This window comes from Protopterus annectens, chromosome 7.part0 (genome assembly GCF_019279795.1).
Source record: "Protopterus annectens isolate FY-2018-M chromosome 7.part0, PAN1.0, whole genome shotgun sequence".
NCBI classification, from domain to species: Eukaryota; Metazoa; Chordata; order Ceratodontiformes; family Protopteridae; genus Protopterus; species Protopterus annectens.
Window position 1 is genome coordinate 1,479,106,772 of NC_056739.1, and position 17,982 is coordinate 1,479,124,753.

Here is a 17,982-nt window from a genome sequence, read left to right on the forward strand (position 1 = left end):
TACAATTAGGAGATATTTCCAATTTTCATGTTGGAATAAATGGTTCTGTATCGGCCCATAAGTTGAGCAAAGCTTTTTTGAAATGCACCCTACTCTTAAGGCCACCCTTTAAAGATCCATCCAACACCCCTCCCCCTTGGGACCTAAACCTTGTGCTGCAGTCTCTTGCTCAATCTCCCTTTGAACCCTCAGCTACATGTGAACTCAAATATCTTTCAAGGAAGTCAATTTTCGTAGTAGCCATTACTTTGGACAAAAGAATTTCTGAGATCCAAGCATTGTGCTCAAAACCTCCATACTGGATTTTCCATAAAGACAGAGTTACCTTTTGTACCAAACCATTATTTCTTCCAAAGGTGGTGTCAGAATACAATATAAATCAATTAATTTGCCAGTATTCCTTCCCAGATTTTGTAACAAAAGAAGAATGTGTTACATTTATCGTATTTTCAGAGAGAGCTGCGTTTTTATTTACAGAGGACAAAAAAGCATCAGAAATTCTGATCAGTTTGTTTCATAAGCAGAACCAACATATTAGGTAAACCAGTTACCAAAGTTACTCTATCTAGATGGGTAACAAGTTACATTTCCTTTGTGTTTAACAAATTGGCCATTGCTCTGATAAAACCTGTTCGAGCCCACTCCACCAGATCCATGAGAACTTCCTCAGTTTTTCAATCCAGAGTGTCCATGGATGATATTTGTCCAGCACCTATGTAGGCTATTGCCATACCTTTATTACTCATTACAAATTAGATCTGGTCTGAAGAGGAAGGGCATCTTTTGGTTCTATAGCGCTCAGGAATATCCTTTACTCTGTCCTGTTAATTAGGTAGCTGGGGACTCTGTCCCATCAGTTGAGGACAGAATGAAAATTGACAACATCAAATAAAGAAGTTATGTACTCACTCTAATGTTCCATCTGTGTTGTCCATTTTCATTCTTCAACTCCCCAACCCCCATCCTTAAGTGTTCTGGAAGAATGCATGCTTAGTGGACCTCTATGTCCTTATTTTTTATATAAGCTCCAGATATAGCTTCTACATAATAATTTTCATCTTTTGCTTTCTGTTAAAGTGGCAAACAAGATCTGAGGTAATTGGGAGTGATGCATTATGGGTAAGGGAGAAGCTCGAGAATGTTTGCTTGCCATAAGCTTTAGAAGTGGCCAAGTCAGATCTGAGGGATCGGATCTGAACTCATCAGTTAGGAAGAATGAAAATGGATAGAACATTATGGTGAGTACATAACTTTCATTTAATATTGTTTGCATCCTTGGTATGAATTAGAGAAAATCAGAGTGAAAAAAATTTGACAGAGACTGGGAAGATTATACCAGCAGGTATAATGGTGGCCAGTATTGTAATACTGATGGTATTTCTTAAGCTGTAATATTTAAAAATCTGAAAATATAACTAGTGCAGGCTGTGCTGTAGGTTGGAAGCAAATGCTCTTGACCCTTGCATCACTGAGCTCATAAAATAATTATTCACTCCACTTTTTTTTTTGTGATTACAGGATTCTCCAATTAACAAACTCTTATATGCCAGAGACATCCCTCGCTATAAGCAGATGGTAGAAAAGTAAGTTTCATCCATCCTCTAAACTGTAAATCCTGTTAAACATAGATTCTGAGAAACTGTGGCTACAACACTATTGGCCTTTTCTTTCTGTTCCAGGTACTATGCAGATATCCGGCAAACTATCTCTGCCAGCGACCAAGAGATGAACTCTGCTCTTGCAGAACTTTCTAGGGTATGAATGCTATACAATATCCAGTTTCCTTGCTGCTTAGTATCTATCTGCTTATATCTGTATGTATACATATATATATATATATCTATATATGTATATATATATGTATATATATATATATATATATATATATATATATACACACACACACACACACACACACACACACCCATATATATTTGTGTGTATGTGTGTGTGTGTAAGGTGCCGTACATGTGTCTGAAGTGTAGATTGATTTTGACTTTATTCTGCATTACATTGAATTTATTTGGTCAATGTATGTAGAATAAATTGAAAATGGATAATCTGTATGTACATTTGAATGTGTCTGCGTGTGTGTGTATTTGAATGCATGGGTATGTGAATGTATGTACGTGTGTGTGTGCATGTGCGGGAGATTTGGATTCCAGGCGAGCTGCTTGTGTTAGATCACTAACAGTGGGATAATGATTGTTGTGCATCTTGGAGTTAATGTATTTAATTAGTGCGGGGAGGGCTTGCTCCCCTTGCAAAAAACCTGCTTTTTTCGATGTATGTGAGAATTTCAATGCAGTAGGTTTGATATACTGAAATGATGAATCAATGATATTCTGCATTTTAGTATAGACCCTGTATATATGTAGTTTGTGTGTGTAAATGTTCATTACATTGGTCACTGCTGCAGTAGCCTTAGTTATATAAAGGTTGTATATTGCCAAGAATATAAAGGTCATCCAGATTTCCAAGCTTTAGGGCAACTTTCATGCACCTAAACTGTTAGGCAGCTCAAGCTGAGCCGACTAAAAGACAAATTTGGGCATGAAGCCCTTTAGAACTTTCTGCCAGCAGAAAGAAGGAAGCTGAACCTTGAGAGAACTGTACTACGAGCAACAAAACATAAATGTCTACATCCTGGCATAAAAAAACAGATCACAATAGAAGGGGGATGCAGGAATGGAGTCATGATCATTCGAACATCTACTATTATAGTAAATACATCTTACACAACTGTGCTCTGTTCATCATATTGGTCACTGCTGCAGTAGCCTTAGCTGTATGGGTAGATTACCACAGCTAACTGCATTTTGGAGGTTGAAGGAGAAGATTCCAGGAAACCCTGGAGAATTGTCCTGGCAAAGCTTGATCTGGATCTATAGAAGGAATCAAATTTATAGTGCTGTTTAAAACTTTGTACAGTAGACCAAGTAGCAGTTGTTTGTAGAATACTTCTAGAAGCGAACAGTTTCCAGAAAGCCATAGATTAAGTCAAGGCTCTGGTAGAGAGGGCCTTGACCCTGCCTGGAATAGATTTGTTATGGTGAGTATAATGAGAGGCAATGACTTTAGACAACCATTTGGAAATGGTCTGTTTTGACACAGGTTGTCCTGTCTTCTTACCTACACAAGAAATAAACAGTTGATCAGAAGATCTGTTCATGACTTGTCTGTGGACAACCAAGGAATGGAGTATCCATTTTCCCTCATTTTCAGATTCAGTAAAGAAAACGTGAAGATGGATAGTTGGGCTTAAAGTAAACTTGGATACCACTTTAGGCATAAAAAGATTAGTTCTCAAAGAAACCCTGTCACTATGGACAGTGAGGTGGAGTTGACTCACTATAAGAGTTTGCTACTCAAATATCCTTCTTGCAGCGGTCAGAGCAATTAGTAAAACTGTTTTCTGTGTTAAGAACCTCAAGTCAGATTAGCTGGTTCAAACGGAGTACGTGTTTGCTTCTCTATCACAATTTTAAGATCCCAATGAGGAGCCACCAGTTTATGTGGCAGCCTCTTATGCAAAAACCCTTTCAAGAACATTTTGGCATGAGACTGCCTTGAACGTTAGGCAGGATGTATACATATATCTCCTTATAGGTTAATCCAAGAATCCCACATTCCCTATCTGTGGAAAAGTTACACATTATCCCACTGCACAAAGGAGGAAATTCAACAGACATTCCTTACTTTAGACCTATAGCAGTCTCATCCCCCTTTCAAAAATACTTGAAAAATGTATTCAGAAACAATTGCTAAACTTATCTCCTGCTGGAAGACCTCTTATCCCTAACACAACATGGCTTCTGTCCTTCCCATAGACTTACACTGCACTTCTAACCTATAATCAGTACTGTCAGTAAAGCTACAGGTAATGGCAAACTTGTCTAAAGCTTTCACACAGTTTGTCACAGCAAACTTCTACTTCATGTCCTCAGTTGGTCTCTGTCAGCCACTCATCTGTGGTTCAAAAGCTACCTATCTAATAGGTATCACTGAGTAAAATGGCACTCCACCCTCTTTCCGTTCCTTCCAGTCACCACTGGTGTACCACAAGGCTCTATCCTTGTTCCTCTCCTTTTTGACATTCTCACCAACACCCACCACTCATCCATACAACAGGCCTCCCTAATACAGTATGCATATGACTCCACATTCATTTGCACATGTAACAATGTGGCACCTCTCTGAAAAATTACTCTGGGAAGCTGTAACAGCCACCAAAACATGGCTGTGTAACTCACAACCCGTGCTCAACCATAAAAAAATAGTTTTTCCTTGAAGCCTTCTCTCATGAAAAAAAATTGTAAAGTCCTCTCTCTCTCGATAATACAGTCACTGAAGTCACTTCTTATAGCAAATTATTAGGGATAATAGTAGAAGATGATGTTAAATTTAATCTGCATATACAAAACCGTGTAAGGAAAACTCAAAAATTAGCGATGCTTTACAGAGCCAAAAACTTTCTCACAAAAGCAACTAAAACTGCGGTTTTCACTTCTTAATTCCTCCTCCACACTTCTAGTGGTGCTCCCATCCTTACTAAACTCCAGGCATCACAAAAATCAAAACTTTAACAATGCTATAACAAAGTTGTGAAATTTGCTGCAGAAATACCTTTCAGAGCTCACTACTGTAAACCCTAAAAAGCCTAACTTGGTTAGAATTACCCCATCAACTAACACATACACAGCTTCTTACCACCTATAAAATTATCCAGCATTCATCTGCTTCTCCAACACTAAATACCATTCTACACAACTATGTTCACATTTGGTCATTACAGTCCAGTGGCCAAACACACCTGTCTGTCCACATATCTCTCAAACTTGCTAGGCATTGTCTGTACTCGTACCATGTTGCTAAGGCCTGGAACTCCCTACCTGTTTCCATCAAGTCAGTAACCTATGTGCCATCCTTCAGTACCTTTCTGAAAGACAAAACCAAGGAAAGAAAATCCAGGAACCAAACATCCAGTTTATTTCCAGTCGATTAAGAGCTTTCATCAGCATCCAATCAGCTGACTTCTTTAGAAAGACTTTCTAGCCAAAATCTGCATCTGTTGATGCTCAGCACCAGGATAAATATGTTCCTAAATGTGAACAGGTACCTATTCATACCTTATACGTCCTTAATCTCCCTTCACTCACTTCCTTACTTCTATTGGTTTCTCTCCACTGGCTTTCTCTCTAAATATACCATAAGCTTACTTTTATCTCACTTCATTTTTCAATTTCTGTTTGTATTATACTAAACTGTAATTTCTGTATAAACAGGCAAATATTTCTGTAAATATTAAATCATTGTCCTATAAAGTATCTATTCTTAACCAGTGTTTTCGTATCATGTCTAATTTGGTTTATTAATTTAAACTGTAGATGTTTTTTGCATTGTGTTTGAAGATTGTAAAATTTTTAATGTTAGAATGTTTTCTACTACTTTGGAGTTTTTCTCTGTGGACCTCCACTGAAAATGGGCTCCTACCCAATCAGACTTTCCTAGTAGTCAAATATCAGTAAGTAAATAAATAAAATTTACTGCAGCAGTGATCATTTGAACATATACTCTTATGGTAAGGTCAGCTTACACAACTGTATTGTAGATAAGAGTGTATGTGTTGTATCTTTAAGAAGCATATCAAGGACTGAACATGCACATGTGCTATTCCCAATGCCATTTTGAGAGTGCAGCCAGAGTGAGCATTTATGATTGCAGGAGTTTGTTTGTATATAGGTTACTTAGTTAAAGTCAGTAAACTTCTATCGTGATGTGATTGTATATAGTAAAGCTGCTTGAACAGAACCCCACAAAGACTCTTCTATTGTGTCCAAAGTAGGAGAGTGACATGTACTTTATAATGTGTGTGTGTGTGTATATATATATATATATATATATATATATATATATATATATATATATATATACATATATATATATATATATATATATTTATTTGTGTGCGTTTATATATATATATATATATATATATATATATATATATATATATATATATATATATATATATATAATAAATTTGGTTATAAATTGTATTTTTTTTGGTTATAAATTGTTTTTTGTCTGGCTATACTGCTCAGACAAGCTCCACGTGGGTTTACAGAGGGGTCCTAGCAGCAGGGAACTCAGAAAAGCGACTACCTTCTGGATTTAAGTAGCTTTGCTTTTTTTCACTTGAAATAGCTTCTGTAGCTTACCTTGAACTAGCCTGAACTGTTTTTTAACTGATTGCTGCATTATTTTAAAATCTGCACTTAAAGTTACATTTAGTCGAATTTGATCGAAAGTTTGCTTGTATGTTTGTTTAATTTAACTGTGGAGGCTGCCCACTAAAGTGTGCTAGCCTTTGTAACTAATTTATCACTGTTTCTGCATTTTCTGTGTGTTTCTACCTAAAAAAACAAAAAAAGTAATCCTTGTTTTCCCGCCTTCCTCGACTAGTTTAGACCAGTTTACAGGCATTGCTGTATTCTGGGCTGTGGTGTAGTTCCTGTGTTGTCCATTACCTTACTTGGATAGAAGGAAGTTTCTTTGCTCACCAGTGGGAGTGGGGAGCCTTGAGCAGCCTACCTGTCCTTGGGGGAAGTGACCTCAGCACAAGAATCTGTAGTAATTGGTTGTTTGGGACCATTTCCAGCTCTTTTGTAGTTCACTGTTTAAAATCTGCCTCTGGGCATTTTTTTCTGGCTATACTGCTCAGACAAGCTCCACATGGGTGTACAGAGTGGTCCTAGCAGCAGGGAACTCAGAAAAGCGACTACCTTCTGGATTTAAGTATCTTTGCTTTTTTTTCCACTTGAAATAGCTTCTGTAGCTTACCTTGAACTAGCCTGAACTGTTTTTTAACTGATTGCTGCATTATTTTAAAATCTGCACTTAAAGTTACATTTAGTTGAATTTGATCGAAAGTTTGCTTGTTTGTTTGTTTAATTTAACTGTGAAGGCTGCCCACTAAAGTGTGCTAGCCTGTGTAACTAATTTATCACTGTTTCTGCATTTTCTGTGTGTTTCTACCTAAAAAACAAAAAAATAATCCTTATTTTCCCGCCTTCCTCGACTAGTTTAGACCAGTTTACAGGCATTGCTGTATTCTGGGCTGTGGTGTAGTTCCTGTGTTGTCCATTACCTTACTTGGATAGAAGGCAGTTTCTTTGCTCACCAGTAGGAGTGGGGAGCCTTGAGCAGCCTACCTGTCCTTGGGGGAAGTGACCTCAGCACAAGAAGCTGTAGTAATTGGTTGTTTGGGACCATTCCCAGCTCTTTTGTAGTTCACTGTTTAAAATCCGCGTTTGCACAGCTTTGCGCGGTCGTGCGCATAGCGCAGCGCCGGTTAAACTTTTTCTGGTTCCGCCAAGTCTGTTCTTCAAATTTTCCCTTAAGGAAGCTCTACTCTTAGTATAACCAGACTACTCACTGTATTATAAGCCTAGCACTTGTTCTCAATACTTCTCTACTAAGTAAGCACTCTCGTACGAAGTAAAGCACTACATCTACTTACCACCCCTGTGAATACCCACTTCCCTTAAAGGTATACCACTCCCTTATACTGTTCTAGCATGTCGAGTGGTATATTACTGGTGTCGTCTCCTGTTCAGCTGGTCAATCTGGGCATCTTGAGACAATGCTACAATTGTCTCATGTACACAGACAACCCTCTCCTCCTCCCAACAAACACAAATACATGTGAGAGATGCAACTATATAGCCAAACTGGAGGCTGACCTCTCTCAACTCAGGACTGGCATGACCAGACAGGAGGAGATGGCAACCACACACACAACAATCCCAGTCCCACATAGACCTACCACAACTGCAAACCAAACACATAAAAACACAAAGACATACTCGGAGGCTCTAATAAAAATCTTACCAAAACAACAGAGGCTCCCAAAGCAGACATCCAAAAATCCACCACCTCAAAACAAAACACATGCAACACATACTTAAGGCCAAACACCTTGCCTGATACACTAGTAATAGGTGACTCCATAGTCAGACACACTGATGTCCCACTGACCAGGCTGAACAAGGAGAAGGTGACTGTGAGCTGTCTATCGGTAGCTAGGATCCGCCACATAACACACGCACTCAGGTCACTCCAAAGCAAGTACAAATATGACTCCATCATTGTCCATGCTGGTGTGAATGACCTGAAACGTACCTCCCTGGACTACATGGAGAGACATAGAGGAGCTCTCCGATTATGTAGCCCAGGCTGGTATGACCCTGACCCTGAGCAGCATCTTGCCCTCACCAAGAGTGATACCACAATACAAAGTCAAGATGATCAGCTTTAACAATTGGCTCAAGTACTGGTGTCATTCTAAGGGGATCCAATGTCTGTCTGCCTGGGATGATATGTTGGACAAGCCACGCTGCTTCGCAAGGGATGGCTTACACCTGTCACCACTGGTCTTCCAGATATTGGCTAAGGCTCTTGCCACCCCATAGTGCCTTTTTTAGGCAGGGCTCAAAAGACAAACCCACCTCCTTAGAAAACAAAAATGGAAAAAAACTAAGGGTAATGCTGCTCAACGCCAGAAGTCTAAATCTCAAGATGCAGGCACTTGATGCACTCCTCAGCATGGAGAACATCGACATCTGTGCAGTAACTGAAACCTGGTTCAAGGCTCCTGAGAGCACCCCAGTGCTACCAGGCTATACCTCGTATCATGCTTTTCGGCCCCAAAACCTGGGCCGAACCACAAAGGAGGGAGTGTCCATATTCATAAAGGACACCCACACCTCCAGGTTAGTAGCAACACATGAAGCATCAGAGACCATACAGGTGCAACTAACCATAGGCAAAACTGCTATACAACTGGTAGCATGTTACAGACCACCCTCCCAATCTCAGGAACCCCACTCAGCCTTCCTGAAGACATTGGAGGATATGAATGTATCACAAAATACCATCATACTGGGAGACTTCAACTACCCAAACATAGATTGGGTACATTATTCTAGCCCTAATACCCTAGCCCAAAGGTTCCTGGAATTCATAAATTCAAATGCACTGGAACAACTAGTCACCTCTCCCACTAGGGGAGATAATATACTAGACCTGATCATCACAAACATGGGGACAAAATGCTCCACACCGGAAGTATACCCCTCACTAGTGAGATCTGACCACAAACTAATCACCCTGGATATACATATCCCACCTCCACCCCCAGCACAAAAGACCACAGTGAAAAACTTCTCAAAAGCAGACTTCACTCTTCTTAAGACTGAGATGGTATCCTTTAAGCCCACTGTGCCAGTGGATACCACATCCCACAATGCCAAATCCTTCACACATGCTTTCTATGGACATCTCCAAGAATGCATGGATCATACAATCCCAAACAAATCCAAGTCCCTCTCCACCAAATGTAAGCGTCCTGTCTGGTGGACCTCAGCCATAAACAAATTGTATAACAAAAGAAAGAAGCTACTGCACGTCAGAGCGAAATCCCATGAAGGGAAGACATCTCTGATCAACATTAGCAGAAAACTACGTTCTCTCATAAAAACATCCAAGGCAAACTTTGAGAGAAAAATCGCTAAGGACACTAAAGATAACCACAAAGCCTTCTTCAGCTATGTTAGAAACCTGGGCGGAAACCCTCAGATATGCTCAGAGTTGGTTCAGAACAACAAAAAATACACTGAACCCACAGATATTGCTAACATTCTGACTGACTGGTTCAGTGCAAATTTCTCGCCTCCTTCACCCCCAAAAGAAGAAATACTTATCCCAGCTGAATGTAATCTCCCTGTCATCTCAGATGTCCAAGTGAGAACCGCCCTAAACAAAGCAAAAAACACAGCATCAATGGGACCTGACGGTATCCCGAGGTGCGTGTTACGTGAACTCCAAGAGGAGCTAAACCCACACATAAAAATGCTATTTAACCTTAGCCTTACTTCGGGATATGTACCTGAACACTGGCATACAGCAACAGTGGTCCCACTCCACAAGAGGGTGCCTCTACAGACCCTGGAAACTACCGCCCCATAAGCTTGACTAGCCTGGTCTGCAAAGCTATGGAAAGAATCATTATGGAACTCATAAACGGAGACATAGGGGACCTACAGACGCTTGACCCCACCCAGTTCGGCTTTGTAAAGGGCAGATCCTGCCTTTTAAACCTGGTTGACTTTTTCGAAACAGTCACTAGAGCCATTGATGAGGGCAAAGCAGTCCATACAGCATACCTGGACTTTGCTAAGGCCTTCGACACAATACCCCACTCAGGCATCATAGATAAGCTAAACAGCTTAAAAGTAAACCCTTATGTCACTAGATGGGTTGCAAACTGGCTAAAGGACAGAACCCATAAAGTTAAAATCACTGGAGCAGTGTCAGACTCAAAGCCAGTCACAAGTGGTGTCCCACAGGGATCTGTCCTGGGACCCCTCTTGTTCGGCATTTATTTCTCAGATGTTAAAGCAAACATGGGAAGGCTGTGGCTGACAAAGTTCGCAGATGACTGCAAACTAGGTGCCATAGTCGATACACCAGCAGATACACACATCCTACAAAAAGGCCTCACTGAAACGGACAACTGGTGCCATAGTCACGGCCTTAAACTAAATGCCAAAAAATGTATAGTTATCCCTTTTGGAAAAAACAAAAGTACCCACAAATTGTCACATAGACAGCAACCCACTGAGTACGGAAAAACTAATCAGAGACCTAGGGACCCAAGTGGACAGCGACCTCTCATTTGACACCCACGTTGCCAAAGTGGTTAGAAAAACATTCTACCTTGCACACCTCATCATGATGGGTTTCACATCCAGATCCAAAGATGTCATTGTACCCCTATATTCCTCCCTCATCAGACCCATGATTGAGTACAATGCCCCATTTGGTATGTACCTCACCCGGCACTTGCAACAGCTGGAGAGACCACAGAAGTACCTCACCAAAAGGATCAAGGGTCTCCAACATATGTCTTATTCTGCCAGACTAAAGAAACTTCAGCTCTATTCAGTAGCATACCGCCTGCTCAGAGGTGATCTCTGCCTGACGTACAAGGCCATGTCCAATCAGGATCTGATGGACATGCTCCACCTCAAAAAATCCAATCCATCAGGACCACGAGAGCTAAAGACTTAAACCTCGGCACAAGTATGAATAGGACATGCTGGAGGGATAGATTCATAACCCAGAGGCTTCCCATGCTTTGGAACAGGATCCCAGTTCGTATTAGGCAGAGCCCCTCACTGACTGTCTTCAAGAGAAATCTTGATGAGTGGATGGGAGATCGTAAGTTTACCCCAGGGGTCACATCTGTGTCACTGCTAGACAGGGGCACAGTAAACTAATTCTATTATATAAGGGGACCTTCACTGTGTCACTACTAGACAGAGGCACAGTATTCTAGATTTTATCTATACATTTTTGTACCATTTCATGGGGTGACAAAAGCCGCATCACTATGGCTAGGCTTACAAATGCCCCAGGGCAGATAGCCTAGTACTATACTATGAAACTATGAAACTACTATGTATAGATTAGATTGTGTGTATAAATATATATTATAGATTCTACAGTTATAAACTGTGCAAGTTATCTCAGTAGATGCATTACTTTAGTTAACAAGAGCTTGCTCACATTTAATAATACCAAAAAAAGAAATAACACATAAATTCATTGACATGCAAGGAATAAACCTAAACAATTTGCTTGTAACATACATTCTATGCCATATCTGTCAAAGCTTTATAAGAAAATATTCCATACAGGGAGTCACATAAATGCCTCCCATTCCAACCTTAAAACACATAAAAGAAAATCTGTTTTCCCACTACATATAGGGTAAATGAGCGTTAATGTTATTTAAGTCTCTGGCAATTAATACAAACAATCAAGGCTATGAAATGCTAATGAGCTGCTTCCTGTAGTAAAGCGTTTTACTCTTAAAGCCTTTGTTTTTGTACTGGGTGACCTTTAGCAAGTCACTTAACTGAACAGTGCTTTGGAACAGTGCTTTGGAGCAGTTGGGAAGCTAGGCTAGGCTCCTCAGTGGTCATCTTGACCACAGTAGAAGTAACTACCCATGAACCTGTAAACCATTAAATACTTCAAATTTAACAAGCTGCAACATTAAGTATTACCTTCTCTGTTTGGTGGGCTCAGCTCCCACACTTCAACCCTCCCCCCTCACTTACAGACACATGCACGGAAACACATCTACTGTTACTTTCTTTAGTTGGGGGGGTGTACCCCCCACACAATAACATCTTCTGTTACCCTCCTTAGAGGTACTACACCACGCACACATCTCCCAAACTCATACTGTGTGACTTTCATCATGGGAAGCTACACATTCCACACTGCCCACCCATACCTTTTAACTCTCCATAGTTTTGCAAAATGTCAAGATTTTTGCCTCATTTTTGGTCTGTTCATCATAAAGTGTGAGGTTTTCTGGCAAATCAGTGAGGATTCCAGTCACTAAATAATGACATACATTTCAGTTGCAGACATCACTTGCAAATGTGAGAAGTGTTCTAGGACCTTTCTAAGTTTGAGTGCAATATTTAAAATCTGCCTCTGATTTTGTCTCTCTGCACCCCCCCCCCCACATTATTTTTGGTTTTGTCCAGAATTCTTGTGATGGAGGTTGAGAGAGGGTATGCTACCATCATTTATTAAATATTCTAGCTGTACCATATTCTGCTAAGATTTTCAACTAAAAGGGAATTGCAATAAATTCATATTCTATTATTTTTTTCTGACAGTAGTATTTCTGCCAAATTTCTATTCAACTATAAAAAGATGACTCATGTATATGTGCAAATGTTTTTTGCAAACTTTACATGTAGTGTGTGTGTATGTGAGGTTATTCTGACCATGATTAGGCTTTTCATAGGCCCTCTCTCTTTTTGGTAGCCTATGAGGAACACTGTATTGGCAGATCTTGTAGTGCAGGATTGTAGGTGCTTGCTCAGTGGCCCTTCTGGCTACTGTATCTCACTTGTTTGGCAGTGTTAAAGACCTTATCTTTTGGGCTGTCTTGTCTCTTGAAGTAAGGCAGTAGTCAAAGCTGGGACATCAGGGACTTCGTCCTGCTGTGTCATAAGGCAAGCTAGTTTTTGTGCAACATTGTTATGAGACCAAACCTCAACCAAATGCAAACAAGGCAGTCTCTTGTTTAAATCAATGCTTGCATTTTTATGGCCTTATAGTCGGTCTAAAAGATTTCACTGGATTTATTCTAAAAGTGCTGTACCTAAATAGTGCATTGCTGTGACATTCTACTGTGTGGTCCTAAACCCAGCCATTCTACAGAGATTAAGGCTGTGGCTTTCCATTTGTTAACCAAATTAGCATTTAGTTTTTTTTTTCTGTGCATGGTGGGAAGTAGTAGAGTTGTTTCTTTTGAGTTTTTTCAGCCAACTTTTTTTTTCTTTTTTAGAATTACTCAGGAGAACTTAACGCTCTTGTGGCTCTCCATGAGCTCTACAAGTATATTAATAAGTATTATGATCAGGTAAGATGATTTTCTTTAAACATTTGAGTTTTTAGGTTGATTGAAAATGATGAGCATAATAGTGTCCAGATATGTTAAACAAGGAATGACAGTCAGCAGAGGTTTGTTGTACTTTCTGTTTTGATATGCACAATCCCATTGTGTGAATACATGTCTGTTAATGGGGTTTCCTCTTAGATTTTTTTTCCATTGCAACCTTGTCATAGTGTGAAGTGTGAATGTATAAGATTCAAGGATCTGCAGAGCAACACAGACAATATATTATAACCACTTTTTTTTTCAGAAGATGCATAACTTTGGGCTAACCATCTGTATTCTGAGAGATGTTCATCGTGTTTCACTGTTGCAGTCATCACTGTAGGGTTCTTCCTGCCAGCAGGCAGCCCTCTGTCGGCCAGAATCCCAAAGTTTGGGTCCGGCGTCGGCTGTTCAGTCATGCTCCCTGACATCAGAGCGCCAGGAGTACAAAGCTGGCAGCCGACGCCATGTTCTCCAGTCTTTCTTGCCGTGCGCTGGAAGCAGTTTGCAAGTGCCGGTCGGCTGACTCCTGATATTTTTCATGCTTCATTCCGAAGACTTTCTTCTTCTTCTCAAAGCTAAGTACTCCATTGGGGAAACTTTTTTCTTGCTCCAGTCCGATGTCAGAAAAAGTTAATAATTGTATTTCTTGTGGGAAGCAAATACCTCATAAGGATTTCCACTCTTACTGTATTCCTTGTTTAGGCCCTGACCATGACGTAGCTAGTTGTTGGTTTTGTGCTAGATTTAATCAACGTACTATTAAGCGGGGATACGATTTTGCTTTTCACTACTTTGGCAGGCGATTTAATTACAATATGTCGTTGGACACGCTTCCGACTACTGGAGTTCACAAATGATGCAAGGATAAGGACAGGCCTCCGAGGTCCAAATCAGACTATGGTTTACAAGCAGAGCCAGCTGCAGGTTCGGCTGTCGTCAGTGAGGCGCTTTCGCAGCCCCTGTCGTCGGCCATTACAGAACCGCTTGCTGAAACGGACTCCCACGAGGAGCCAACTAGGCCTTTGAGTACTCCAGGTGCAGGACCTTCGGACAATGCTCCCTCGGATGGGTCCGGAGCCGCTGTGCAGGTACCAGCTTCCGAGGGGGTTTTCAGGCCTACACAGCTTCAGATAAAGGCAAAGACTCCTTCCAAATCAAAGACTCAAGCCCAGGCCTCCTCTGATCCAGGACCCAAATCTCAAAAACAAATGCTTAAAATGACGGAGGACTTACTATGATTAGGGGTTCACATCCCCCTCCAGACAAAAGGCCAAGACAAGAATTGGATTATGAATCCTCTGATCAGGCATCTATTTCTTCAGTGTCTTCCTCTGAACAGGAATACACTTTCCCTCCTTATGAGGATTCTAATGCTGAGGAATCCATTCCTTCAGCTTCTCCCCCTGAGGATTTCTCTTTGGGGAAACTTTACATGGCATGAGGGAACATTTTCACTGGGAAGGACAGGAGTACTCTGAATCTAAGAGAAAGCTTAGGGATTTCCTTCTTCTTCCCCAACACAGACCCCTGGCTATTCCTCCCATTTTGGATATTGTGGATGATGTCTTTTCTGAGGCTAATTTAACTCCTGACTCCTTTCCTCCTGCCCCTGCAAAGCCTGACAGATATTACAGGGACCCTGATTCTCACCAGTTTCTTTACAAAAATCCTTCTGCTGATCCAGAAACCATTTCTCAGGGTCCTAAGGGTGTTAAGGCCGCCTCTGCTTAGAACCCTATTCTGTCAGATAAGGATTCTAGAGCTTTGGAGAGATGGGGCAAAAAAGTGTACACTTCTTCTACTTTATCCATTAGGGCTTTAAATTGTCAATTTCATATGCTAAAATAGCAATTTCTTCTGTCTGTTATGAAACAAAAGATAGGTACCATTTCTGCATGTGCAGATAATAAGGAATTACACGATTTGATGCAAGCTACTGAGCAGATGGGGAAGCATGGCTTACACTGTGGTTTTGATGTCTTGGAGGCTTCTTGCAGGGCGGCTGCCACTGGCACAGTCATTAGAAGGCATGCTTGGTTAAAGGAACAAAACTTGCCGAGTGTAGCCTCCCGGACATCTCAAATGCGCAGGTGAAAGCTGCTCTCTCTAAAGCTAAAAACACAGCATCAATGGGACCGGATGGTGTCCCCGGCTGTGTGCTACATGAGCTAAATGAGGAATTAAACCCGCACATAAGGCAGCTGTTTAATCTCAGCCTTACCACAGGATACATGCCCAAGGAGTGGCGTACGGCAACTGTGGTCCCACTCCACAAAGGCGCCTCACGGACCCTGGTAATTACCGCCCATAAGCTTAACAAGTCTAGTCTGCAAAGCTATGGAGAGGATCATAATGGAGCTCATAAACAAAGATATAGGGGACTTGCAGACATTGGACCCGACCCAGTTTGGCTTTGTCAAGGGAAGATCATGCCTTTTGAACTTGGTCGACTTCTTCAAAACAGTCACCAAGGCCATTGATGAGGGAAAGGCAGTCCATACAGCCTACCTTGACCTTGCAAAGGCTTTCGACACAATACCCCACTCAGGTATTGTAGAAAAACTTACCAGCTTAAATGTAAACCCATATGTCACAAGATGGGTTGCAAACTGGCTTAAGGACAGAACCCACAGGGTTAGAGTTGCTGGCGCTATGTCAGACTCCAAGCCGGTCACAAGTGGTGTCCCACAGGGCTCGGTAATGACCCCCTATTATTTGGCATCTACTTCTCAGAAGTACAGGCCAACATGGGAGGACTTTGGCTGACAAGGTTTGCAGATGACTGCAAACTGGGCCATAGTGGAAAGTGCATCGGACACGGATATCCTTCAGAAGGGACTCAAGGAAACAGATAGCTGGTGCCAGAGCCATGGCCTGAAGTTAAACGCCAAAAATGTATAGTCATACCCTTCGGGAAAAACAAGGTAACCCCAAGCTACCATATAGGTGGCAATCCACTAAGCACAGAAGAGGTTATCAGGGACCTGGGCACCCAGGTTGACAGTGGCCTTTCTTTTGACACTCACGTTGCTAAAGTGGTTAGAAAGACCTTCTACATTGCCCACCTGATCATGAAGGGATTCACATCCAGATCTAGTGAGGTCATTGTTCCCTGTACTCTTCACTTATCAGACCAATGATAGAGTACAATGCCCCATTCGGGATGTATCTCACCCGACATCTGCAGCAATTGGAGAGACCCCAAAAGTTCCTCACCAAAAGGATAAAGGACTCCAAAATCTGTCATATGCTGCCAGATTGAAGAAACTCCAGCTCTATTCAGTCGCATACCGTCTGCTCAGAGGTGACATGTGCCTGACATACAAGGCCATGTCCAACCCGGAATTAATGGACATGCTCCACCTCAAAAAATCCAAATCCACCAAAACCACTAGAGCAAGCGGCTTAAACCTTAGCACGGATATAAATAGGGCGTGCTGGAGGGATAGATTTATCACTCAGAGACTCCCTATGCTGTGGAATAAAATCCCGGTCCATGTGAGGCAGAGCACCTCGCTGACTCTGTTCAAGAGAAATCTAGACCTGTGGATGGGAGATCGTAGGTTTACCCCGGGAATCATCTCTGTGTCACTGCTGGACAGAGGCACAACAAACTAATGGGCACAGTATTTTTTCATATAAGGGGTGGCGTAAGCCACAAAAATTTGGGCTAGGCTTATAAATGCCTTAGGGCAGATAGCCTAGTATAAACCTATGAACCTATGATCAAGTGAAAGCAAAGTTACTGGATGCTCCTGTTCAGCATAATGTTTTGTTTGGGTCTAAGGCTGAAGAGGTGATAAAGAAAATGGAGGATAAGGCAAAATACATGCAAACGGTTAAGGATTTCTTACAAGTTCAGCCCCCAAGATTTAGCAGAAATTGGCCAACAAAAAATTGGTCCTTTCCCAGCTCGGACAGGCCTCAGAGGGGTAGATATAGGCGCACCAGAGGGAGGGCCCAAGCACAGACCTCTTACAGACCTAGACAGTGGAGTGCTTCCACCCCCAGGGGTGGAGAGGACAGACCTCAATCTTATAGGAAACAGACTCAATGACTCCCCCTGCATGGCTCCAGGAACCTCTCTCCTGGAAGCCCCTGTAGGAAGAAAACTCTCCCTTTCACCAAAATTGGACTTACATAACCCAAGACAAGTGGGTTCTGGATGTAGTTTCAAGAGGTTACAAATTCCACTTTCATACCTTGCCAAGACCAAACGGATGGCCAGACCTACCAAAACACCAATGGGCAGAGACATTAAACCAGGTGGGATCCCTCATGGCTATGAGGGCCATAGAACTGGTTCCACAATCAGAGACTGGGCAAGGCTTTTACTCCAGGCTCTTTCTAGTTCTCAGAAAACAAAATTCCTGGAGACCCATCCTGGATCTGTCAGTCTTAAATACTTTCCTGGAAATACCAAAGTTCAAGATGCTTACTCTGCAGCA

General features: G+C 41.5%; 1 protein-coding gene across 1 annotated transcript in view; it reads left to right on the plus strand.

Annotated features, from left to right (window-relative positions):
* Positions 1-17,982, plus strand: part of PLXNB1 (plexin B1) — a 3,809,096-nt gene that overhangs the window by 3,662,358 nt on the left and 128,756 nt on the right. Inside the window, exons 36-38 of the mRNA XM_044078026.1 lie at positions 1,519-1,583; positions 1,680-1,755; positions 13,439-13,513. Of these exons, the coding sequence (XP_043933961.1) occupies positions 1,519-1,583; positions 1,680-1,755; positions 13,439-13,513 (216 nt within the window). The remainder of the gene's footprint in view (positions 1-1,518; positions 1,584-1,679; positions 1,756-13,438; positions 13,514-17,982) is intronic.